Source organism: Phyllobates terribilis, unplaced genomic scaffold, assembly GCF_046119375.1.
Source record: "Phyllobates terribilis strain yellow unplaced genomic scaffold, ASM4611937v1 Scaffold_3__8_contigs__length_932513732, whole genome shotgun sequence".
NCBI classification, from domain to species: domain Eukaryota; kingdom Metazoa; phylum Chordata; class Amphibia; order Anura; family Dendrobatidae; genus Phyllobates; species Phyllobates terribilis.
The window spans coordinates 136,522,283-136,547,835 of record NW_027362763.1 but is presented as its reverse complement, the minus strand read 5'-3'; the positions used below and the strand labels follow the sequence as shown (position 1 = coordinate 136,547,835).

General features: G+C 42.5%; 1 protein-coding gene across 4 annotated transcripts in view; it reads left to right on the top strand.

Moving 5' to 3' along the window:
• Positions 1–2,942: 2,942 nt before the first annotated feature.
• Positions 2,943–25,553, top strand: part of LPIN1 (lipin 1) — a 119,851-nt gene continuing 97,240 nt past the window's right edge. The window contains exons 1-3 of one of the 4 annotated variants that reach the window (XM_073674145.1): positions 2,943–3,330; positions 4,658–4,838; positions 12,129–12,210. In XM_073674145.1, coding sequence (XP_073530246.1) covers positions 12,169–12,210 — 42 coding nt within the window. In that variant the 5' untranslated portion in view covers positions 2,943–3,330; positions 4,658–4,838; positions 12,129–12,168. Of the gene's footprint in view, positions 3,331–4,084; positions 4,210–4,657; positions 4,839–12,128; positions 12,211–25,553 lie in introns of those variants that run through there. The other 3 variants (XM_073674143.1, XM_073674146.1, XM_073674147.1) reach the window with 3 other exon arrangements.

Here is a 25,553-nt window from a genome sequence, read left to right as displayed (position 1 = left end):
CATGCCGCCTCTTTCTGCGGTCACCTGATGATGAGGCCTGTGATGTGACGTGCTCAGATGACTGGAAGGTGTATGACCACTGCAGTCAATCACTGCAGGAGAGCACCAGAGTCAAATGAATAGGAATTGATCTGCAATACCCGGCAGTGGCCATTGAACAGTGTGATGGAGCTGTGAAGCTCTGCTCTGTACACAGTTTACATCCATGTGCTGCCAGAGCTGGTAGCAGCTGATTGATGGGGGTGCCATCAATATAAGTGTAGTGGAAAAAGTGAAGCAGTTTGCGCCTCCTAGCCTGTTAGCCATTAGCACTCCCTGAGATCCTTCCACCAGTCCAGCACTGAATCCCTTATCCCAAAAGCAAAAGTATTGTACTTTGAGGAAAACACTGATGTAACGTAATAGTTTGCCCTTTTGGCCCTCTAGTTTTTTTTCCTGCTTTTTTTCCTGAAATTAGAAATAACATTTTTTTAAATAGTTATTGATTGTTATATTTATTTTATATTTTATTTGACATTAAAATTGACATTACTGTCAGTACTGATGGTAGTTCAGGTGATGCATTCATGTACTATTGGTGATTCTGGTGATGTATTTATGTACTGATGGTGGATCTAGTAACATATTTATGTACTGATGGTGATTATGGTGAAGCAGTCATGTAGTGATGGTGGTTGTGGTGATGTATTCATGTACTGATGGTGTTTCTAGTGATGCATTCACATAGTGATGGTGCTTCTGGTGATGTATTTATGTACTTATTGTCGTTCTGTTAATGTATTCATGTACTTATAGTGGTTCTGGTGCTGTATTCATTTACTGAGAGTGGGTCTTTTGATGTATTCATGTAGCGATGGTGGTTCTGGTGATGTACTCATGTACTGTTAGTTGTTCTGGTGATGTATTCATGTACTTATTATGGTTCTGGTGCTTTATTCATGTACTTATGATGGGTCTGTTGATGAAATCATGTATTGATGGTGGTTCTGGTGATGTAGTCATGTACTGATGTTAGTTCTGGTAATGCTGTTGTGTACTGATGGTGGTTCTGGTGACATATTTATTTAAAAACACAGCAAAAAAGGGCAACAGTGTTTACCTGCCCAGGTCCCAGAACTAATGCACTACCAGAGTGCAGCAAACCCATATAATAAAGATGGCCGCAACACAGGTGCAAAATACTGATGAGACAACCACTCACAACCTACCAGTTCATGGAGGGGGTGATTGCTTAGCATTAAAAATTGCACACAAAAAAAGGCCTGTATAGGGTGCCGTTCACACATGGGTAGTGTACGGTACCTGGCTTACAAGCCTATTAGTGGCGCCCATACTATTAGATTAAGTGGGCAGTCCAGTACTATCTAAGCGGACCCCACGAGGACAGACACCCTAGTTTACAATACCCACACGGATGGCCTTAGCTGCAGCCTGTAATAAAAAAGTGCAAAAAATATATATATATGAGGTATTGGTTAATATTTTGTCCAAAATGAGCAAGCACGCAACTCGCGTCAAGGGTCCTCATACTTGCGAGTCCTAACACTAAACTAAAAGCAAAGCCACAATAAGAGGACTTAAAATCCGTCCAGAATTCAAGAAAAAAACACAGCAAAACAGGGAAACAGTGTTTACCTGCCCAGGTCTCAGAACTAATGAACTACCAGGAAGCAGCAAACCCATATAATAAAAATGGCGGTAACACAGTTGCAAAATACGTATTTATTTATTGATGATGGTTTTAGTGCCATATTCATGTACAATTGATGGCTCTGGTGCTCTATTTATGTACTGATGATGATTTTAGTTTTGTATTCATGTACTTATGCTGGTTCTGGTGATGAATATATCACTAGAATCATCAGCACTACATGAATGCATCATCAGAGCCATCAGAAGTACATGAATACAGCACCAGAGCAAACACCACTATATAATTATGTCACCAGAACAGGAATACGTCATCAGAGCCACTGTTAGTACATGAATATGTCACCACAACCGACACGAGTTCATGAATATATCACCAGAACCACCATCAATAAAGGAATACATAACCAGAAACACCATCAGTACATGAAAATGGCACCAGAACCACCATCAGTTTTATGGCAAGCTGTATTTGTTGCATGACAGATGCAAAAACCATCATATGTATCCCTTTATTTATAATGGGGTCAGGGATAAATATCACTATTTGCCCCTGGCATTGTGTAAATGGTCTGCAAACAATGAATTATTACATATCTAACTTTGAAATTGCACTCCCTCTGAATTGCACATTCCTAAAATACACCACTTTTTTTTTTTTACTTTGCTGGCATTTTTTAGTGAAAAAGTAACAATTCTTGTGGAAGTGGTTGTCAGAGCTTGTTACCTGACTCATCAAGGGGGGTTAGGGCCCTGTTACCTTAGTCTCTGACCCACTCCTTTGTTTTAGGGCAAAGTGGCTGGGGGCACAATTTGCTTTATCTGCCTTGGGCACCATACCATACCTTGTCCCTGCCCTGGGCAGCAATATTGGTCATTACCCAGCTTTCCCATCCACCTGAATAGCAGCTGCACCAATATTCTGTAGTAACACTAATGGCAGCCATAACGGTCTTCACACAACTTTTTAAGATTGAACAAAAACTTGTATGAACTTTGCAGTGATTTGGGGGTTGGGTTGCTGTTTTATTGTACAATGAAATTTAGTTACTGCTGTTCGTCTCATATAACAATGGCTTTCACCTGGCAGGGATACCTGAACTATAGAGCAGGGTGACAGGTTTCTAAACCCAGCAGCAGCACCTATTCATTCCCTGCATACTGGGGAGGATTAGTGACAGCCTAGGGTGTAGCATGACAGCTCTGGACACACTGGAGAAGCCTGTGAAGCTGCTGATGTATTGGGCTGAGTGTGTGCAGGCCTGTGATAGGCTGCAGGGATCACCCCAGCCTCCTCCCCACAGCTCAGTCACAAGTCATTTCCAGCATGGGTGCAGACATTCAGCTCCTCCACTCACTGCCACACACCCACATGATGCCCTGCTGCTGCCCGCAGCTCCTAGCTCTGCACACCAGCACCCCCAGCCTATAACCTGCAGCCAGTGCTGGGACCTCCAGGAGGCTGCACTGGGGGTCTGCTCCAAGTGAGAGCTGGAGGAGCCTCCATTGCAATGCAGGCCAGAGACGTGTCCTCTGCGCGGTGACTGCTGAGGTCGGAGTCCCCCCTGGTTCCCCCCACTGCTGCCTGCTCTGCAGCCTGAGAGGGGCCTCACTGCAGGGCTGGGGGGCTGCCGGGCACCGTCTTAATTGGATCATTTCTCTATGTTCTGATCAGCAGCTGTAAGTAATTCTGCATTTACATTCATTTCATGTGTAAGAGAAGTAATGTGATGGGCTGGAGAGAAAGGCAAACTATTCCTCATCTATCTGTTATCTCTGCTGTTCTGTCTCTGGGGATTCTGTGTATCCAGTGTATGCCATTCATTCATCTATCTATCTATCCCATAGCTATCTCTCTATCCCATATGTCTCTATCTCTCTATCTCTCTACCCCATATCTATCTATCCCATATTGTCTCTCAGTATCTATGGCCCTTTAATCCAGCCTTGACAATTGTATATATTTACAAACAAGGACAGTATTCTGATACATTGTTGCATTGCCAGTACAATGTTTTAGTACATAAATATAGAAATGTTATTTTAGAAATATATGAAAACCTATCAATATCTAATGTCCTTCCAATGATGGTGCCCCGAGCAGGGACCTGGTGGCAGCTGCTGGTCAGGACATGGGTTCTGTATGTGGTTGATACATTGTTGCATTGTATATCTGATCATTATGAGCCCAGTCTGATACTATGTACAGTATGGCCATGGCCTGGTGACTTGGATCAGGACATCTGCTGCTTCTGGTTATTCCAGTCACTACAGGTCCAGTAGGTTCTGGTGTTGGCTCTGTAGGACCCAGCTGTCATGGCTTCCTGGGGGTGGAGAGGTGGTTGTTCTCAACCTTTTTTGTAATTTGTATATTTTCCTTCAAACTGAGATTTGTTTCCCAGGGCTGGATGTCATTGGCTGGGTGTAGTGAGAGGCTGGTACCTGCTGATGGTGGGGAGGGCGCTCCTGGTGTATTTTGGGTGCACTGACAGCTGATGATCTGGAGCTGTACATGGCCCTGGGGTCCTGTGCACTTCTAATATCTTCCTCCAAGACTTTGTAAGTTATTGCAAGTCTAGATCTTATTTTATCTTTTGCTCCCGGCTCTGTCGCTTTTTTTTTTTTTTTTAACCCAGATCCTTCATATCTTCTCATAGCTGACCTAGTTCTTCTGTGTGATACTAATATTGATTGCTGTGAGGATTTCCAGCTCCGGAGTTTGTTTCTTATATCATATTGTACATTTGTTTGGTGTTTATGACTTTTATGCCTATTTTATTCTTTTTAATGAAGTAAAGAAATCCACAAAGTAGCAGAGACGTTGGGACATTATACTGGGGTTTTGTGCTGGGACCCCTTTTAGATGGCATGAATAATAAGGGACCTGGGACTTGATTAAAGGCTGATTTCTTTGGCCCTAAATGATTTGGACTTTACGCATTTTAATTCTGTGATAGTAAAAGGATGAAAAAATGGAGAATGTGATAATGGCCTTCTGCTCCTCAAGGTGATTCTGCCAAAGGTGTAGATTCATTCTCTGCATCGTGGTGGACGAAATCTGTAGCAAGTCTGGAAGGAATTCAATAAGGGCAATCTGAAAACCCCTTTAGATTTGGGATCTGTGATGGGATATCCTACACAATGGTTCCAATTGAGAAGAGGAAAATCCATTGAGACTTTCAATAACCGTAAGAAATACAACACTGTTTTTTAAAGTAGGATATTGTGGATGAATAACCTGAACATACACAAGGATCTAAGGCGTAACGTTTCTCCTTGTGATGAGTGACATGCCAGTGTAAGGAGATTTATAGGCAATGCAATGCTCCTCTGAGAGAGGATGTGGACTTGAACTCTACTGCCACCTAATGGAAGTAGCAGTCTTTAAAAGTCAATATCGAACTATGACTTTTAGAATTGCTACTTCCAGTTGGTGGCACTAGAGATCAAATCCTCTTCCTTTCTGAAGAGGCAATTTGCATAAGAACATACATGTATAACCTCATGCACCCCCATAGGCTCAGATTAGGGGCAGTATTGTTCTGCGTTACTGTAGGATTACATCAGTTTCTTTAGGATAGAAGTGATTTATAAAACTTGAGTTTCTTTGTAAACAGTAGGATACGTTAGATGCACTGAAAATTATTTGGCATAAATGCCTGTCCTTTTCAACCAAATTTTTAGAAAAGTACGATCTTGTTCCCCTCATCCATATCAGTTTAATATGTATAGGAACTGCCCTGACTCTCACCTTTTGTCACAACTTTATCAGCATTCTGCCAGCACTATAAGTGCTAGATCCACTTTTCCCTTGGGTCCTGTTCACACGTTCAGTATTTTACATCAGTATTTGTAAGTCAAAACCAGGAGTGGGTAAAAAATGCAGAAGTGGTGACATGCTTCTATTATACACTGCTAAAAAAATAAAGGGAATGGAGAAAGCGGCAGAGATACCTGGTGCAGTCTCCATTTCCCCTCCACCTGGCGTTGTATAACTTATGTGTCCCTTGTTCTCCTGCTAGGTGGAGAATAGGTCTCAGGGATGGATATAATATAAATGTCTGGTATGGAAACCTCCCCCCCACCTTTTAATATAATACAAATATATCATCCTCTAGTTATGAAGAGGGACAAGTGTTCATTAGAGTTCCCTGTAACTTTCTTTTTCTTGATGCTACGAGTAGCACAATATGTTCTCTGTATGGGCAGTTTTGTTGCAGAAACTTCTGTTAACCTAGATGTGACTTGCAGAAATCCACTTCCTTCCCACGATTAAAAAAAACAAACCAAAAACCTGTAATCAGGAAATCTGCCACATGTGAATATGACTTTATAGTGTAGGAGGGGAGAGACAAATGTTCTGTTTTCCTGTTAGGACATGTTTTATCTAGAGCATCGCTGCCTGGTGCCCTGCACTAATTGTGCGGTATCGGAAAGTCCATTTAACCACATGATATGAATATTTGATGGGCTTCAGATACACCAAGGCTCAGTGATTACAGATGTAATTAGAGGACCTGTCACCAAATCGAGAGTGGCCCGTTTTTGCTTTTATTTTACTTGCGTTGACTCCCTAAATGCTTCACTTTTTTTCATCCGTCATAGGGTTCCAGAGCTATAGACCTTTTTTTATTAAAGAAGCACTCCTCCTCCTCCCATCAAAGTTTTTATCTTCTTAATATATTGCAGCCATCATATTATATAGCACTGTGTACTTACAATTGCTCATTTTGCCCTTTTACCCGGTTAATTCTTCTCTTTTCTCTGCTGTATGTAGAAACAGGAAGTCTCTTGTCCCTGCATTTATCATCCCCCTCTTCAACTCCTGACCCAGCTGCTCCCTCCTCCCTCTAGCCAGGGACTTTTGCAGTGATTTATGACTCATACAGGAAAAATTGACCTCCTGTTTCTACAGAGAGCTTAGAAGGATCCCAGCTAATCAGTTTTTATTCTCTAATAGAAAAGAGAAGAATTAGCTGGGAAGAAAGGTAAAATGAGCAATTGTAAGTACACAGTGCTATATAGTAATGATGACTGCAATATATTAAGAGGAAAAAAATTTAGATAGGAGAGGAGGAGGAGTGCTTCTTTAAGTTTACTATGATTAGTATTTAGTGACTTTTTGATGTTGCAGATTTTATTTTCAGCATTTTTGCGCCTATTAGCTAAATTAGGTTACTTGCCTTTTTTTTTTTTTTTTTTTTAGAGCGTTTTTGTACATACGTTATTTATTGCATTTTTGGCGCTGCAGGTTTTGTTTCTTTTTATTTTTTTATTTTTTTTTAATTTTTTTAGTATGTTACTTTTTAAATTGGGTTGCTGATACTTCTTGCTATTAGGCTTTGACAAAACTTTATTGATACAGTCGTGTGTGGTTTACATGTGCAGCACAAATGCACAAAAAAAAATGCATGTGCGTTTTTTTTACCTGCAGGTTTTCCACATCTAATGCAATCCTATGGGGAAAATCCGCACAAAAAGCAAGAAAAAATTGACTTTTTGCGGATTTCAAAAATGCACCGCAGGTCAGTTTTACTCTGCGTTTAAAAAAAAAAATAGATTTGCTGGAAATGTCAGAAGCTGCGTTATTCGCACAAGAGACATATGTAGCATCAAAAACTCATCATGGGAACTTAACCTGTTGGGCCATTTAAAAAAGGAAAAAAATAGAATACTCTGGAGCAGCGGGAATAAAATGAGAGCAAAAATTGGTCACTTCTGACCTGGTGATAAGTCTCCTTTTAAAAAAAAAAAAAAAAATTAGGTCATTAGTTGAAGAAGATTTTCTGTGAATGGTTTGTGGTTCATGGTACAGTCCTAATGGGAGATGATACCTTCTTAGTTTCACTTTCTTTTCTGTTATTTAAGCATGTAATAGAAATAGAGTTTACATGTGTAAAGCTGCTGGCTGCACGCTAGCTGTCAGAATCGGCTAACAATGTCGTGTATGTATGTGTAATATATACAGGTGCATCTCACTAAATTAGAATATCATCTAAAAGTTAATTTATTTCAGTTCTTCAATACAAAAAGTGAAGCTCGTATATTATATAGAGTCATTACACACAGAGTGATCTATTTCAAGTGTTTATTTCTGTTAATGTTGACGATTATGGCTTACAGCCAATGAAAACACAAAAGTCATTATCTCAGTAAATTAAAATAATTAACAAACACCTGCAAAGGCTTCATAAGCATTTAAAAAGGTTCCTTAGTCTGTTTCGGTAGGCTCCACACTCATGTGGAAGACTGCTGACTTGACAGATGTCCAGAAAGCAGTCATTGACACACTCCACAAGGTCTCAGAGTCTGGAGGAAGAGTGGAGAGGCCATAATCCAAGCTGCTGGAGGTCTAGTGTGAAGTTTCCACAATCAGTGATGGTTTGGGGAGCGATGTCATCTGCTGGTGTAGGTCCACTGTGTTTTATCAAGACCAAAGTCCGCGCAGCCGTCTACCAGGAAATTTTAGAGCACTTCATGCTTCCTTCTGCCGACAAGTTTTTTTTTTTTAGATGGAAATTTCATTCTCCAGCAGGACTTGGCCTCTGTCCACACTGCCAAAAGTACCAATACCTGGTTTACACACAACAGTATCACTGTGCTTGATTGGCCAGCAAACTCGCATGACCTTAACCCCATAGAGAATCTATTATAGAGAATCTATGGGGTATTGTCAAGAGGAAGATGAGAGACACCAGACCCAACAATGCAGACGAGCTGAAGGCTGCTATCAAAGCCACCTGGGCTTCCATAACACCTCAGCAGTGCCACAGGCTGATCGCCTCCATGCCACATTGCCGCATTGATGCAGTAATTGATGCAAAAGGAGCCCCGACCAAGTACTGAGTGCATTTACTGAACATACATTTCAGTAGACATTTCAGATTTTAAAATAATTTTTCAAGCTGTTGTTATAAAGTATTCTAATTTTCTGAGATAATCGCTTTTGTGTTTTCATTGGCTGTAAGCCATAATCATCAACATTAACAGAAATAAACACTTGAAATAGATCACTCTGTTTGTAATGACTCTATATAATATATGAGTTTCACTTTTTGTATTGAAGATCTGAAATAAATAAACTTTTTGATGATATTCTAATTTAGTGAGATGCACCTGTATATACAGTCATGGCCAAAAGTGTTGGCACCCTTGAAATTGTTCCAGAAAATTATTGCAATTAAACATCTTTTGTTATACACATGTTTATTTCCTTTGTGTGTATTAGAACAACACAAAAAACAGAAAAAAAGACAAATTGGACATAATTTCACACAAAACCCCAAAAATGGGCTGGACAAAATTGTTGGCACCCTCAACTTAATATTTGGTTTCACACTCTTTGGAATAAATGACTGCAATCAATCGCTTCCTATAACCATATACAACCTTCTTATCCCTCTCAGCTGGAATTTTGGATCAATCTTATTTTGCAAACTGCCCCAGGTCTCTCAGCAATTTTAAGTTCTCTCTACAGGTGATCAATGGGATTTAGATCCGGACTCATTGCTGCCACTTCAGTACTATCCAGCGCTTTATTTCCATCCATTTCTAGGTGCTTCTTGAAGTATGTTTGGGGTCATTGTCCTGCTGGAAGACCAATGACCTAGGACACATTCCAGGTTTCTGACACTAGGCACTATATTGCCACCCAAAATACTTGGTAATCTTCAGATTTCATGATATCTTGCACACAGTCAAGTCACCCAGTGCCAGAGGCACCAAAACATCCCCAAAACATCTTTGAACCTCCACCATATTTGACGGTAGGTAATATGTTCTTTTCTTTGTAGTCCTCATTCAGTTTTCGGTAAACAGTAGAATGATGTGCTTTATCAAACAGCTCCATCTTGGTCTTATCTGTCCACAAGACACTTTACCAGAAGGATTTTGGCAAACTGCAGTCTAACGTTTTTATGTCTCTGTGTCAGCAGTGGGGTCCTCCTGGGTCTCCTGCCATAGCATTTCATTTCATTCAAATGTCAACAAATACAGTGCATTGTGAAAGTATTTGGCCCCCTTGAACTTTTCACCTTTTGCCACATTTCTGGCTTTAAACATAAAGATATAAAATTCTAATTTTTATGGGAAGAATGAACAACAAGTGGGACACAATCGTGAAGTGGAACGAAATTTATTGGTTATTTTAAACTTTTTTTTTTAACAAATTAAACACTGAAAAGTGGAATGTGCAATATTATTCGACCCCTTTTACTTTCAGTTCAGTGAGGATCTCTGCATGATCCAATGTTGTCCTAAATGACTGGTAATGATGAATAGAATCCACCTGTGTGTAATCAAGTCTCCGTATAAATGCACCTGCTCTGTGATAGTCTCAGGGTTCTGTTTCAACTGCAGAGAGCATCATGAAGACCAAGGAACACACCAGGCAGGTCCGAGATACTGTTGTGGCGAAGTTCAAAGCCTTATTTTGATACAAAAAGATTTCCCAAGTTTTAAACATCTCAAGGAGCACTGTGCAAGCGATCATATTGAAATGGAAGGAGTATCAGACCACTGCAAATCTACCAAGACCCGGCCGTCCCTCTAAACTTTCATCTCGAACAAGGAGAAGACTGATCAGAGATGCAGCCAAAAGGCCCATGATCACTCTGGTTGAACTGCTGAGATCTACAGCTGAGGTGGGAGAGTCTGTCCATAGGACAACAATCAGTCTTACACTGCACAAATCTGGCCTTTATGGAAAAGTGGCAAGAAGAAGGCCATTTCGCAAAGATATTCATAAAAAGTCTCGTTTGAAGTTTGCCACAAGCCACCTGGGAGACACACCAAACATGTGGAATAAGGTGCTCTGGTCAGATGAAACCAAAATCAAACTTTTTGGCCACAATACAAAATGATATGTTTTGCGTAAAAGCAACACAGCTCATCACCCTCAAAACACCATCCCCACTGTCAAACATGGTGGTGGCAGCATCATGGTTTGGGCCTGATTTTCTTCAACAGGGACAGGGAAAATGGTTAAAATTGATGGGAAGATGGACGGAGCCAAATACAGGACCATTCTGGAAGAAAACCTGTTGGAGTCTGCAAAAGACCTGAGACTGGGACGGAGATTTATCTTCCAACAAGACAATGATCCCAAACATAAAGCAAAATCTACAATGGAATGGTTCAAAAATAAACGTATCCAGGTGTTAGAATGGCCAAATCAAAGTCCAGACCTGAATCCAATTGAGAATCTGTGGAAAGAGCTGAAAACTGCTGTTCACAAACGCCCTCCAACCAACCTCAATGAGCTCGAGCTGTTTTGCGAGGAAGAATGGGCAAGAATTTCAGCTTCTCGATGTGTAAAACTGATAGAGACATACCCCAAGCGACTTGCAGCTGTAATCGCAGCAAAAGAAGGCGCTACAAAGTATTAACTCAAGGGGGCCGAATAATATTGCACGCCCCACTTTTCAGTTTTTAATTTATTAAAAAAGTTTAAAATATCCAATAAATTTCATTCCACTTCACGATTGTGTCCCACTTGTTGTTGATTCTTCCCCAAAAAATTCGAATTTTATATCTTTGTTTGAAGCCAGAAATGTGGCAAAAGGTAGAAAAGTTCAAGGGGGCAAAATACTTTCACAATGCACTGTAGTTTGCGCTGACACTGATGCGCAATAAGCCTGCAGGACAGCTTGAATTTCTTTGGAACTTGATTGTGGCTGCTTATTCACCATCCGGACTATCCTGCGTTGCAACCTTTCATCAATTTTTCTCTGCCGTCCATGTCCGGGGAGATTACCTACAGTTCCATGAGTTGTAAATTTCTTGATTATGTTGGGCACCGTGGACAAAGGAACATCAAGATCTCTGGAGATGGACTTGAAACCTTAAGATTGTTGATATTATTCAACAATTTTGGGTTTCAAGTCCTCAGTTCTTTTCTCCACAATTATTCAACAATTTTGGGTTTCAAGTCCTCAGTTCTTTTCTCCTCTTTCTGTTCTCCATGCTTAGTGTGGCACACAATGCGAAGATTGAGTCAACTTCTCCCCTTTATATCTGGTTTCAGGTGTTATTTTCATATTTCCCACACCTCTTACTTACCACATGTGCTTTTGAACAAGTATCACATTCTTGAAACAAAGTTCTTTTCCCACAATTTTGGAAAGGTGCTAACAATTTTGTCTGACCCATTGTTGATGTTTTGTGTGAAATTATATCCAATTTGCCTTTTTTGTGTAATTGCAATAATTTTTTATTAGGAGAAATCTGGAACAATTTCAAGGGTGCCAACACTTTCGGCTATGACTGTATATTCAAACTGTCTTGGTGGAAAATGTTGGGAGCAAGTGATATCAGGCATGGTGAATTTCAGCGATCACCTACATAATCTTTCAAGAATGTACAACATATATTTATTAAGTAAAACCAGACACTTATAAATATTATTTTTGCAATGTTTCTTTTTTTTTAGTTCTATTTTTTTTTTGTAAATTACAATTTGGGCTGCCATCTTTCTGCAGTTAGAAGAAACTGGTTCCTGGAGGTGACTCATTGACTTCTATGAGAGAGTCTGTGTGCATGCTGTGGAGGGAAGAGGAGGAGGTGAGCTGTGCCCATCATCTATTGTGAATATGGGCTCCTGTGTGTATAATATAACCTGTGTTATCATTCATCGATCCTGTCTGTAATGATAATGTGCTGAGAAGTGATCTCTACAGGAACGTTCAGCCTATGAGACTCAGCAGTCAAAGTGAAAACTGCAGGCAATGTTATGGCTCCAAGCTGGAGCCGTGAACATTTCCATACATCGTAATGAATGGAGCAACCACTGCAGCCCAGAATATAAGATGCTCGTCCACCAACGAAGTCCTTCACGTCATAGATATCCATTAGTAGAAGTTTTACAGAAACTCATCCCTAACATATCCAGGACTCCTGATATCCGCTCCTAACCTACTGATGAAGTGATATATGTGCAATGTTCGGACTCAGGACTTTCAGAGGATTTTAACATGTTGCATGTTTACTAGCAGATTTCTTGGGCATGAGTATGGTATTGTTACCCCAGATGGGTGGGAGTCTGAAGGAAACAATGCCAAGATCCTGTTTACTAGGAATGGCTGTTGTGTCTTCGTGTTTGTCTTTATCTTAATCGGGACTTTAAGCATTTTAAGGTATGTCAACTATTGTTTAGTGGACCTTGAAAGGGGATACGCAAGGTGAGGCTGCTGGCAGTGGGGGACATGAGGTGAGAGAGGCTATGGGTTCAGGCTGAGGGCTGTAAGAGTACATGGAGTGAAGCTACTTGCAGTGGGGGAGGGGGCATGTGGTTTAGGGGGAACACATCATGAGACTGGTGGCCGTGGGGGATATTGGGTGAGAGAGGAGATGGTGAGGATACAGGCAGTGGGGGACATGGGGTGAGAGAGGAGGTGAGGATACAGGCAGTGGGGGACATGGGGTGAGAGAGGAGATGTGGTGAGGCTGCCGGCAGTAGGGGGGACATGGGGTGTAGGGGAGCACATCATGAGACTGGTGGCAGTGGGGGGCATGGGGTGAGAGAGGAGATGAGGTGAGGGTGCTGGCAGTTGAGGGCATGGGGTGAGAGAGGAGATGAGGTGAGGGTGCTGGCAGTGGGGGGCATGGGATGAGAGAGGAGATGAGGTGAGGGTGCTGGCAGTTGAGGGCATGGGATGAGAGAGGAGATGAGGTGAGGGTGCTGGCAGTGGGGGGCATGGGATGAGAGAGGAGATGAGGTGAGGGTGCTGGCAGTGGGGGGCATGGGGTGAGAGAGGAGGTGAGGGTGCTGGCAGTGGGGGGCATGGGATGAGAGGAGGTGAGGGTGCTGGCAGTGGGGGCATAGGGTGAGAGAGGAGATGAGGTGAGGATGCTGGCAGTGGGGGGCATGGGGTGAGAGAGGAGATGAGGTGAGGGTGCTGGCAGTGGGGGGCATGGGATGAGAGAGATGAGGTAAGGATGCTGGCAGTGGGGGGCATGGGGTGAGAGGAGATGAGGTGAGGGTGCTGGCAGTGGGGGGCATGGGGTGAGAGGAGATGAGGTGAGGGTGCTGGCAGTGGGGGGCATGGGGTGAGAGAGGAGATGAGGTGAGGGTGGTGGCAGTGGGGGGCATGTGAGAACGCTGGAGGCAGTAGGGGGACTCGTGGTGAGAAGAAACATTAAGTGAAGCTACTGGCAGTGGGGGGACATGGGGTGAAGGGGAACATGTGATGAGACTAGTGGCAGTTGGGGTATATGGGGTGATGAGCAACATGGAGTGAAGCTGCTTGAAGTGGGGGGAACACAGGTTGAGACTTCTGGCATTTGGTGGACGTGGTGAAGGGGAACACATGATGAGGCTGCTGGCATGATGAGGCTTCCACAAACCATGTCGCACTTGTCTACTGGTGGTGGCCGGTTAGGGTGGACAGACAAAGATATTTGTCCTCCATGTTGATGTTTTCATAACAATGCACCAGATATCTAGTGACAAGTGGTGGTGAAGGGGTAACAAGGATTGGATGTCTATAGGTCACCTTTAAGATGGAAATTAGTCTACATTTTTTTTCTTCTGCATATTTAATGCTCGATCTGGAGCAGATGAATATTTCATGTGGAATTTTTTTTTTCTCCTCAAAAAAAATCTGCAGCCTTCCTAAATATAGTCCTGTACCTCTATGTGGCTCTATTACTGTTCCTCAGAATGTCGTCCTGTCCTCTGGGGTCAAGTCAGATCTTTCATCGTATTCAGGAAGAATCTGAAGAGCTCCGACTGTGTAATGTGCTTTCTTCAGACTTTCTGATGACGGCAGTCATTTTTCTCTGGGCATTTAGTCATGCTAAGTTTTGGCTATGTTCATTTCGCGGCTGTTAGAAAGAATCCAGTCATTCAGAGATGTGGCGGGATAATTATTGCCAGATTTCTTCTTTCTTACTCTTGCGTTACCATCTTTTCTCTGTTGTGTGGCACGGACAGATGACGTTGATGCTGCCTAATGGGCTGCAGCTGTAAAGGCTGGACGGCAATTAATGGAGTAGGATAGTAGACCACAAAGAAGCCGGAGATTCAGTGTAAGCAGGCTGATGAAGAACATGAGAAAAGAATTGGTTATGTGACAGCTGTGTATAACAGGAGACTTCAAGTAGGTTCACACTACCTTTTTCTCTCCATCCGAAAAAAGCAGTCCGACTATTCTGATCCGGCTCTGACCCGAGCGTGATCCGGCTCTGACCCGAGCGTGATCCGGCTCTGACCCGAGCGTGATCCGGCTCTGACCCGAGCGTGATCCGGCTCTGACCCGAGCGTGATCCGGCTCTGACCCGAGCGTGATCCGGCTCTGACCCGAGCGTGATCCGGCTCTGACCCGAGCGTGATCAGGCTCTGACCCGAGCGTGATCCGAGTTGCATCAGATTGTCTCAGAACTGAAGAGAATTTATTTATTTTTTTTTTTTACTCCATTCTGTCAGTTCATGAAAATCAGACTGTTGTGATAGTGTAGCAACTCACTGGGGAAAATAGGTAACACACTAAAACTGCCACTGACCCTGTCGGTTCCTGTACAGACTAGAGATCCTGACCCCGCAGTCCCTAGTGGTTCCTGTGTGAGCTGAGATAGCCCTAACCACAGACTAGACAATGGCAACTTGAACCTATAATAATATATGAAAGGCTGTCGAATGTTCCACGTTCCTCCTAAAGAACCAGAGGGCAGAGCAGAGTGTGAATTACCTGCAAAGGGAAAGAAATAGAAAGAGATCCCAGAGTGAGTAAAACAAACCACGAAATACATAATAAAGGATTAAGTATGTACTGTTAGAAAATATGCCGCCTATTTCCTAAAAAGAAACCCGAAGATAGTTGCAAGGTAAAGAACATAAACAGCAAAGAGATAAACCCTAGCTTGTCTTTCACTGACCGGCTTAAACTACAGCAGTATGGCAGGACATCCAAATGAAACTATTACAGCAGGAAATACCAGCAGGGGAAAGTGTATAAAGCCGCACCCGAAAGGTGATAGGGCAGGCAAATAAGTAAATAAAAAGACTGAAGCAAGGATAACAGAAACTAATCATCTAGAGAAAAGGTGTATTTGCTGTGATTCGGTAGCCAACCACAAAGCACGGGCTCACGGGTTGGAACCCAGATGCATGACACTGACCACACTTCTGTCATCCGAGTGCGGATCAAAATAAAACATGTCTCTGATTTTTACTTATTTTTTTTCCTCAGACATTGCACAGCACCATAGAATATCATGTGTTGGAGTGCTATCCATAAAAAACACGGATATCACTTGCCCGAGATAATCTATCATGTGTATAAACACTTATTGTGGAAATGTAGCATAGTAAAGTAGGTTAGCAGACTTGCTGTTGTGAGGTAGCATAGTCTGGTAGGACTGGAAGCACCACAGAGTAGAAGAATGGAGTAGTATTGCAGTGCCCAGTGATGTAGCAGAGTTGAGTATCTAATCCGCTGCCTGAGTTGGCCTCTAAAGCCAAAGGTGCATGTTAAATTGCCAACAACTGTCAGCAGAAGGAGGAAGCAGCGCTCTGCCCTTGATCCTAAAGAGCTGAGTTACTATAAGAATCAAGCTATTTTCGCACAGGCCGAGCACAGGTTCTTTCAGTACAGCTCTCCACTATTTTCTGCAATTCCATAAACAATGTATGGAGCGACAGGTACACATGTTCTCATTGGCATTTCAAAGACCTATTCTCAGGATCCATGGAGGTCCCAGCAGACAAACCCCAGCAGTCAGCAAATTATCCCTTCTCTTTTGGTTACATCAAGTCCACTAAGTTGGGAATAACCATTCAAGGTGCATTGTGAACTTTGATCTCCATGGTTTAGGAGAAACCAGTGCTAAGTTAGTTAGAGTCTTTTTGGGATTAGTTTTTTTTACTATAACTTTTTTTCCAAACTCTCCCTCTACAAGTCCAGTTCGGCCTCTCTGCCAACACTTACAGTCTGTGCTGATAGGCTGCAGTGGTGACATCACGACTACAGTGCTCATGACCTCTGCAGCCAATCTCTGGGCTCACCGGTCATCTTGCTAACCAAGTTTTGTTATTTTTAAACTGGGAAAGCCATTGTAATAAAGAAAATTAATCTTAGAAAACACCTTTAGGGTATGTGCACACGATGCAGAAATGCTCAGGATTTTTTCCTGAGCGTTTCTGCATCTCCCTGGCAGGAAAAAACGCATGCGGATTGTACATGCGGATTGTACATGCGTTTTCCTGCCAGGGACATGCGGAAATGAAGCGGTCTTCACTTTCATTTCCGCATGCGGGTTGACAAGCGCTTCCCAAGCGATTTTAGCATCACTTGGAAAGTGCTTGTCAACTTCACACTATATAAATCCATGCAACCGGCATGGATTTATATAGTGTGTGAAAGTCAAAAAATAAAAAAATAAATATATACTTACCCTCCGATGGCCCCCGGTGTCCAGCTTCCCTCCGTCAACACAGCCTTATTAATGCACACGATGCGTTTTTAATGCTTTTCCACGGCGTTTCTGCAGCTGCGGAAACGCATTAAAAACGCATGGTAGAAGGGCAGCAATGTTCCCCAATGGAAATCCGCATGTGCTGTGCCCATGATGCGGATTTTTCCGCAGCGTAAACGCTGCGATCAAAAATCCGCAACATGTCCATTAATTTTGCGGAAACGCTGCTTTTTCGCCGCCATTGACTTGCATTAGAACGCATGGAATCCGCATCACTGTATATGTAGATGCGCATTCCATGCGGTCTAATGTGCGGATGGTACCCGTGTCTGGATGAGAGGACTCTCATCCAGACACAGGTACCATTAAAAAAAAAAAGAATAAAATAAAAAATATATATATATACTTACCTTCCGGCGTCTCGCGCTGCTTCCTCATGGCTTCCCGGGCACTTCGCGATTGAATGAAGGACCTACGCTGACGTCAGAGTCATGTGACGGGTCACATGACGCTGACGTCGGCAGGTCCTTCAGTATTACACTGCCGGCAGCCGGGACGGAGGGAAGCTGGAAACCGGGGGCCATCGGAGGGTAAGTATATATTTATTTTTTTATTTTTTGACTTTCACACACTATATAAATCCATGCCTGTTGCATGGATTTATATAGTGTGAAGTTGACAAGCACTTTCCAAGTGATGCTAAAATCGCTTGGGAAGCGCTTGTCAACCCGCATGCGGAAATGAAAGTGAAGACCGCTTCATTTCCGCATGTCCCTGGCAGGAAAACGCATGTACAATCCGCATGCGTTTTTTCCTGCCAGGGAGATGCAGAAACGCTCAGGAAAAAATCCTGAGCATTTCTGCATCGTGTGCACATACCCTTAATCTACAGTATTGTATAGAAGTCAGAATTACAGTTCTGTAAAAAGTTCAGAAAAATAGTTCCCTCAATTGACCTAGGTCACATGAAATCCTGAAAGGCTTCCTATGTTTTACTCTGAATAGCTATGGAGTTTTAGAGAAATCATGGCGTAAATGTTGAACCAGGCACGGGAAAAGGGGCTCCTTCTGTCTTCCTTGCCTTGGTTGACTTGACAGGTCTCTCTCGATTTTACACATAGAGAGACACCAATCAATCAAGCTGAACGAGGAGTGGAGGATCCTCCCAGCAGACTCTGAAAAGTCCCAATAACTTCGCTTTCTTTACAGCTTTTCATACTACTTTTTTTACTCTGAATAGCTACAGAGTTTTAGAGAAATCATGACGTGAATGGTGAACCGGGCACAGGAAAAGGGCTCCTTCCGTCTTCCTTGGCTTGGCTCACTTAATAGGTCTCTCTTGATTTGCACATAGAGAGACACCAATCAGTCAAGCTGAACCAGGAGTGGAGAGATGGAGGATCCTCCCAACAGACTCTGAAAAGTCCCGATAACTTTGCCTTCTTTACAGCTTTTCATACTACACTTCTTTCCCGCACCCTCTCTGTAAGAAAGTTTACAAAAGTGCGTGCGTTAGGAAATGTGCCAACTCATTCAAAAGTCCAATGTGTCCATTCGGGGAGATTTGGCAAGTCTGAGACTAGTGTACTGGCAGCATGGGCATTGGCAGTCTTAATGTTTGCATGCATTATGTGTGTTCCTTCAGGTATATGCACTTAGTAGATGGGTGTGTTTCAGGCAATGTGCTGGAACACATAAGTAGTATAAGGATTTTTAAGGACAAGCAGTTGACTTGTCGACTGTAGTACGATCTTGGATCAAGGGCTGGAGGCGGTGACAATTATTGCCAGAGTACATCTATTTTAGTTGCTAATGTGAGAGCCTGAGATAGTGTTCTCTGATGGTGCAGTATGTCTGATCATTAACCTTACTCTGCAGCGCTAAGAATCCTGAATGTTTCATAAAACTCACGATTTATATGAAATCTGAAGTGAACACAAAGTTCAAACAACGTCCATGTACAGAACAACCGTTCCAATGATTCCCTCCAAACTGAACATCTTGAACATATCTTAACCGAAATGTCACTTCTTTGAAGCATCTTCGGATGGAAAACGTGTCGGACTAGGCACTGTCCAAACAGAAGGCTACAAAAACAAACTCTTCAGGAAAAAAAACTCTCCAGAAACACTTGAAAAACTCTTAAAAATCACTTTAGGAAATGGAAAAACTCCCCAAAGGAGGAAGGATTCTTGAAGTAGTTTCCACTAGAATACTTGTTTTTGACTGATTCGAAAAATATCTCCATGTGTTAACACACTCTTACTCCAGTAAAGAAGGCAAACCACTGTCGCTTTGATAAATTGGACACTTGGGCAAAAACTGACACTGTGTAAAGTGCCCTATTCACATTATGATTATGATACAGTTATATGAAAGTTTGGGCACCCCTATTAATCTTAAGCTTAATGTTTTATAAAAATTGGTGTTTTTGCAACAGCTATTTCAGTTTGATCTATGTAATAGCTGTTGGACACAGTAATGTTTCTGCCTTGAAATGAGGTTTATTGTACTAACAGAAAATGTGCAATCTGCATTCAAACAAAATTTGACAGGTGCATAAGTATGGGCACCTCACCAGAAAAGTGACATTAATATTTAGTAGATCCTCCTTATGCAAAAATAACAGCCTCTAGTCGCTTCCTGTAGCTTTTAATGATTTCCTGGATCCTGGATGAAGGTATTTTTGACCATTCCTCTTTACAAAACAATTCCAGTTCAGTTAAGTTTGATGGTCGCCGTGCATGGACAGCCCTCTTCAAATGATCCCACAGATGTTCAATGATATTCAGGTCTGGGGACTGGGATGGCCATTCCAGAACATTGTAATTGTTCCTCTGCATGAATGCCTGAGTAGATTTGGAGCGGTGTTTTGGATCATTGTCTTGCTGAAAGATCCATCCCCTGCGTAACTTCAACTTTATCACTGATTCTTGAACATTATTGTCAAGAATCTGCTGATACTGAGTGGAATCCATGTGTCCCTCAACTTTAACAAGATTCCCAGTGCCGGCATTGGCCACACAGCCCGAAAGCATGATGGAACCTCCACCAAATTTTACTGTGGGTAGCAAGTGTTTTTCTTGGAATGCTGTGTTTTTTTGCCGCCATGCATAACACCTTTTTGTATGACCAAACAACTCAATATAGTTTTCTCATCAGTCCACAGGACCTTCTTCCAAAAAGAAGTTGGCTTCTCCAAATGTGCTTTTGCATACCTCAGCCGACTCTGTTTGTGGGGTGCTTGCAGAAACTGCTTCTTTCGCATCACTCTCCCATACAGCTTCTCCTTGTGCAAAGTGCGTTGTATAGTTGACCGATGCACAGTGACACCATCTGCAGCAAGTTGATGCTGCAGCTCTCTGGAGGTGGTCTGAGGATTGTCCTTGACTGATCTCACCATTCTTCTTCTCTGCCTTTCTGATGTTTTTCTTGCCCTGCCACTTCTGGCCTTAACAAGAACTGTCCCTGTGTTCTTCCATTTCCTTACTATGTTCCTCACAGTGGAAACTGACAGGTTAAATCTCTGAGACAGCTTTTTGTATCCTTCCCCTGAACAACTATAATCTTTGTTTTCTGATCATTTGACAGTTGTTTTGAGGAGCCCATGATGACACTCTTCAGAGGAGATTCAAACAGGAGAACAACTTGCAAGTGGCCACTTTAAGTAGCTTTTCTCATGATTGCATACACCTGGCTATGAAGTTCAAAGCTCAATGAGGTTGCAAAACCAAAAAAAGTGCTTTAGTAAGTCAGTAAAAAGTAGGTAGGAGTATTTAAAACAAGAAAATGATAAGGGTGCCCATACTTATGCACCTGTCAAATTTTGTTTGAATGCAGATTGCACATTTTCTGTTAGTACAATAAACCTCATTTCAAGGCAGAAACATTACTGTGTCCAACAGTTATTACATATATCAAACTGAAATAGCTGTTGCAAAAACACCAATTTTTATAAAACATTAAGCTTAAGATTAATAGGGGTGCCCAAACTTTTTCATATAACTGTATGTGTCTAATGTGTACATAAAGCTCCCAATGTACATGCTAAGCATGGAGAGACTTACATTATGGGACAGAGGCTAAAAGGGCTATTTTAGTTTCTTTCTGGGCTGTATACATTAATATACCACAAAACAATGTCATGTGGAAGGGCCACAATAAAACTTAAAGGGTAGTCTGACATTCAAATTAATTGTCATCCTAAATCCCTCTCTATGTTGGACCACCCATTTAATGGTTGTTCCCATCGTAAATGTCTCTGTACTGAATGGAGGTTCCATGCTCCCGTTTGACAAGTTTTTGGATTTCTCCATTGTAGTTTATGAAAGTTATGTAACAAAACTATGTATGCAAATTGTCTCTTCAGAGAGGATGAGGACTAGAACTCTAGCGCAACAAGTGGCTCTAGAGTTCTAGTCCTCTTTCCCTTTTGACGAGATATTTTGCATCTTTAATTTCCCAAAGGAGCATGCGTGGCTTATAAGTCTCCTCTCTCTGACATGCCAGGCTTGGCTTGTCACTCTCCACAAGAAGAAACGTTACCCCTTAGACACAAAACTAAAAAATTTGTCCGTTTCATGTTGTACCGGCAACATATTTCACATCTCTGTGCAGAGATTGTCACCATTCACATCAGTCCTGGTGCCCAACTGGACTCACAATTTACTCTCCCTATTGCAGGCAGACACCCACAGAAGGGCCAATTTCATAGGAGGCCAATCAGGAAACCCGAGTCCTAGGAGGAAATCCATACAAACCCCATGTTGCCTTTGGTTAGATTTGAACCCAGAACCCCCATGCTCCTGTTACATGGTCTTCCCAGTGAGGGAAACACTACTGATCATACATTTATGGACTATCCTGTGGACAGAATTGCTGCAGGTGCGCACAAGTCACATCTGGAGCGGACTACAGCATCGGGCAAGTGATTTTTTTTTTACGTCATTCAGACTCTTTCCGCATGGAAATTCACATATTGTATGTCTGCAACATGTCAATTCCTGATCTGACTTTTCACTGCTGATTTCTCCTGTTTTTGAAAACGTTCATTTCTTCTATGCCTGACAACCCAAGGAATACATGTTTTGCTTATCCTATTGCATCATCATTTCATTAGAAGAACCCTGTTCCGTCAGTAAGGACAGACCGGTCTGTGCTCCTCGGACTCCATTCTCTGCCCGCTCAGTGCTTTTACTTCTGTGTTCTCGGAGAGTGGAACAAGTTGTTTGTTTGCTCTGTCTGTGAAGCGCGTGAGCCGGGTTTTTCAATGACGGCTTTTCATGCAGTGTAATAACAAAGGCGAGCCCTGAAGTGCTGGCGATGAATGTAAACAAGGGTGTTTCAGACAAGACTCTCTTGTATTACTTCGCTGGGCTTAGTAATGTATAGCTCCGCTGCGCCGCACACCTGTAGATGATCACTGGGAAACTGAATTTCAGAGAAGAGATTTTGAAATGGGGTGAAAAAAGTTTGACCTTCGCCTCTCTCATTTATATTGGATTGGTCGCCAATTTACGGCATATAAATCCCACGCGTCACTGAACTCCAATATATATTCAGGTAACGGACCAGATCCCCTAAATAATACAGATCTCAAACCTCCAGACCAGACCCACTTAATACAGACCCCTAGCCAGATTCCCCTTTAAAGTGCTTGTCTCGTGACCAATATGATCCAATTTCTTTAAAGGGCACCTGCCTACCTTTTTACATATTGAAGTAGTGGTATGGCGGTATACAGGCTTACTTCCCTTTTCCGCCCCCCTCCTTACCCTAAAAAAAGAACTTTCTTTTTTTTAAGAAATATATTGAAGAAGCCGTATGCATATCGGACTGGAAATGCACTGAGGGGTGTTGGTGTATCTGGACTTCTTCCTCCTGGTACATTGCTATCCCAGGCTGATTTGCGTATGGCATCTACTGTAGATTTCTCATGACTGGCACTTCAAATCTCTACAAAAAAAAAAAAAACGGTGAAAAAACATCCGACACTCCGTGAGTGGACTGCAATCTTCAGACTTATTTCAGGAACATAAATGTAGACCGGACAACGCAGTCAAGAAAACCAACGCGTTTCAACCAGAAGGATAAATTAAGACCTTCTGGCTGAAACGCGTTTTTTGCTTAATGAATTGTCTATATTTATGTTGCTGAAATTAATTTGAAGATTGTAGTCCACTCATGGAGTGGCGGATATTTTTTTTAACTATTAACGTCTGACAAGCTTATGTGCCTGTGAACCTGTATGGGAATTATACTGCAAGCCTGAGCTGGAGTCCCCGTTCCCTCAACAAAAACAAGGTATCATTTTCTTCTTTTTTTTTTTTTTTTTTTTTTCTTGTTGGGGGGTGTTGTGTGAGTTTTTCTCATATCCACAGACCTACTTCCAAATGTAAAATCCTGCTGACTGTCTCCGGTCTTCATCATACAATATTTCTCCTCCCCCTTCTCTTCACCAGCCGGAAATCCCGCGCCTGCGCATTCTGTCCGCCATCGCTCCTCTGCTCGGTTCGCCCTTCTGTGGGCGCTGTCTTCAATTTTGATGTGCGCAGGCTCCGGAGAGTCACTAACTTCCGGTCCCAGTGATCTCCGGCGTACAGTAAAAATTAATTCCCGCGATGCAGGGGAGCGACGGCAGGTAGAATGCACAGGCGCGGGTTTTCCAAAAGAGACGGGGAGGAGAAAATCTTGTATAATGAAGACCGGTGGCAGTCTTACCTTCCGGGCCGCATACGCCCCATTGCCTGGAAGATCGAAGCTATAAAAGATGATTTTTACTGAACGAGGAATCACCCAGGAGGCACACAGCTAGGACTAATTTCACCTGTATACAACTTCGAAGCTCGTATTAATAACTCAAAAAGCTCAAAAGGGTGACAGATTCCCTTTAAGAAGACCTGGTACAGTGCATTGTTCTTGTTTAATATCCGGATGAAATCTATATGTGTCCTGTAGGTTTTTGATATTGATTGGCAGGTCATTAACTTTTATGTGCCGTGTACAGTTAAGTGCTCCTTCTGTGGCTCCGAGTACTTATCTTTAGGCAGATGCTTCTTTTCCTGTGTATTTATGGCCCCGTCCCAGCGACTCAAGCAGACGTGGTGATGTGCCGCAAGCAGACACTTCCTTGACTGTTTCTTTCGGGTTTTCTCCAGAAGAACATTTTCACACTGTATTAACCCTTTAAAGTGAATCTCGATATGCAAGTGCCATTTTACTCATGTATTTTTATACCTAAATTGATTCAAAATTTTCTTCACATAACTTTCAGAAGTCAAAACCTTTCTTTCCTCTTCTTTCCAATCTCCCTGAATAAACATATCTGTAAAAGATAACATTGTAGCTCTCTTCAGTCACCACTAGGGGGAGTGTCAGAGCTTTCTGCATACAGTTATACACTGAACTTGATGAAAACACTAAGCTCCCTCTAGTGACGAGAGGACTTCCTGCATGATTTCTTTTGAATCTTTGTGCAGAGTTACTGCTTCTGTTTTCTGATACAAAGCTCTAGTTGTCTATTAATAAATTAATTGGCAAAGAACTTAAAGGGGATTTCTAGGCTCAAGATATTGATGATCAATTCTTATTGGTCATTGATATCAGATTGGTTTCAGCTCGACACCTGGTACCCCCACTAATCTGCTTTGTTCAGCTGTTGCCGCAGATGGATGTATGCGCTGAACAGAGCTGGAACAGAACAGCTCAGCTCACTTTGTAGTGAAACCAAAAGCTTCATGAGATTGGATTTCATAGCTTGGCATCTGCCTGCAGCCTTACATCACCAAGCACAATGCCAAGCGTCGGATGGAGTGGTGTAAAGCCGCCGACACTGGACTCTGAAGGAAATGTGTTCTGTGCAGTGACGGTTACACTTCTCTATCTGGGGTCTGATAGACAAGTCTGAGTTTGGTGAATGACAGGAGAACGTTCCCTGCCTGACTGCATTGTGCCGGCTGTACAGTTTGATGGAGGGCAGATAACGCTATTGGGTAGTTTTTCAGGGGTCGGCCCCGGCCCAATAGTTTCAGTGAAGAGAAATTTTAATTCTTCAGCACAAGACATTTTGGACAATTATAGCTTCCAGCTTTGTGGGAACAGTTTGGGGAAGGCCTTTTTCTGCTCCCCATGACTGTGCCCAGTGCACAAAGTAAGGTCTATAAAGACCTGATTGGGGAAGTTTTGAGCTTGGTCTAGAAGAACATGACCGGCCGGACAGACTCCTGACCTTAGCCCCATCCAACATCTTTGTGATGAACTAGAGCAAAGATTGTGAGTCCAGCCTCTCCTCCAACATCGGGGTCTGACCTCACAAATGCTGTTCTGGGTGAAGGGACATAAATTCCCGCAGATACCTCCAACATCTTGTATAAACCCATCTCAGAATAGTGGAGGCTGCTATAGCTGCAAAGAACCAGTTCCATATCAGTGTGTATATATTCAGTTTGGCAGGTCATAACAGCTCCTGTAGGTGTAATGTGTAGGTTTCTCAA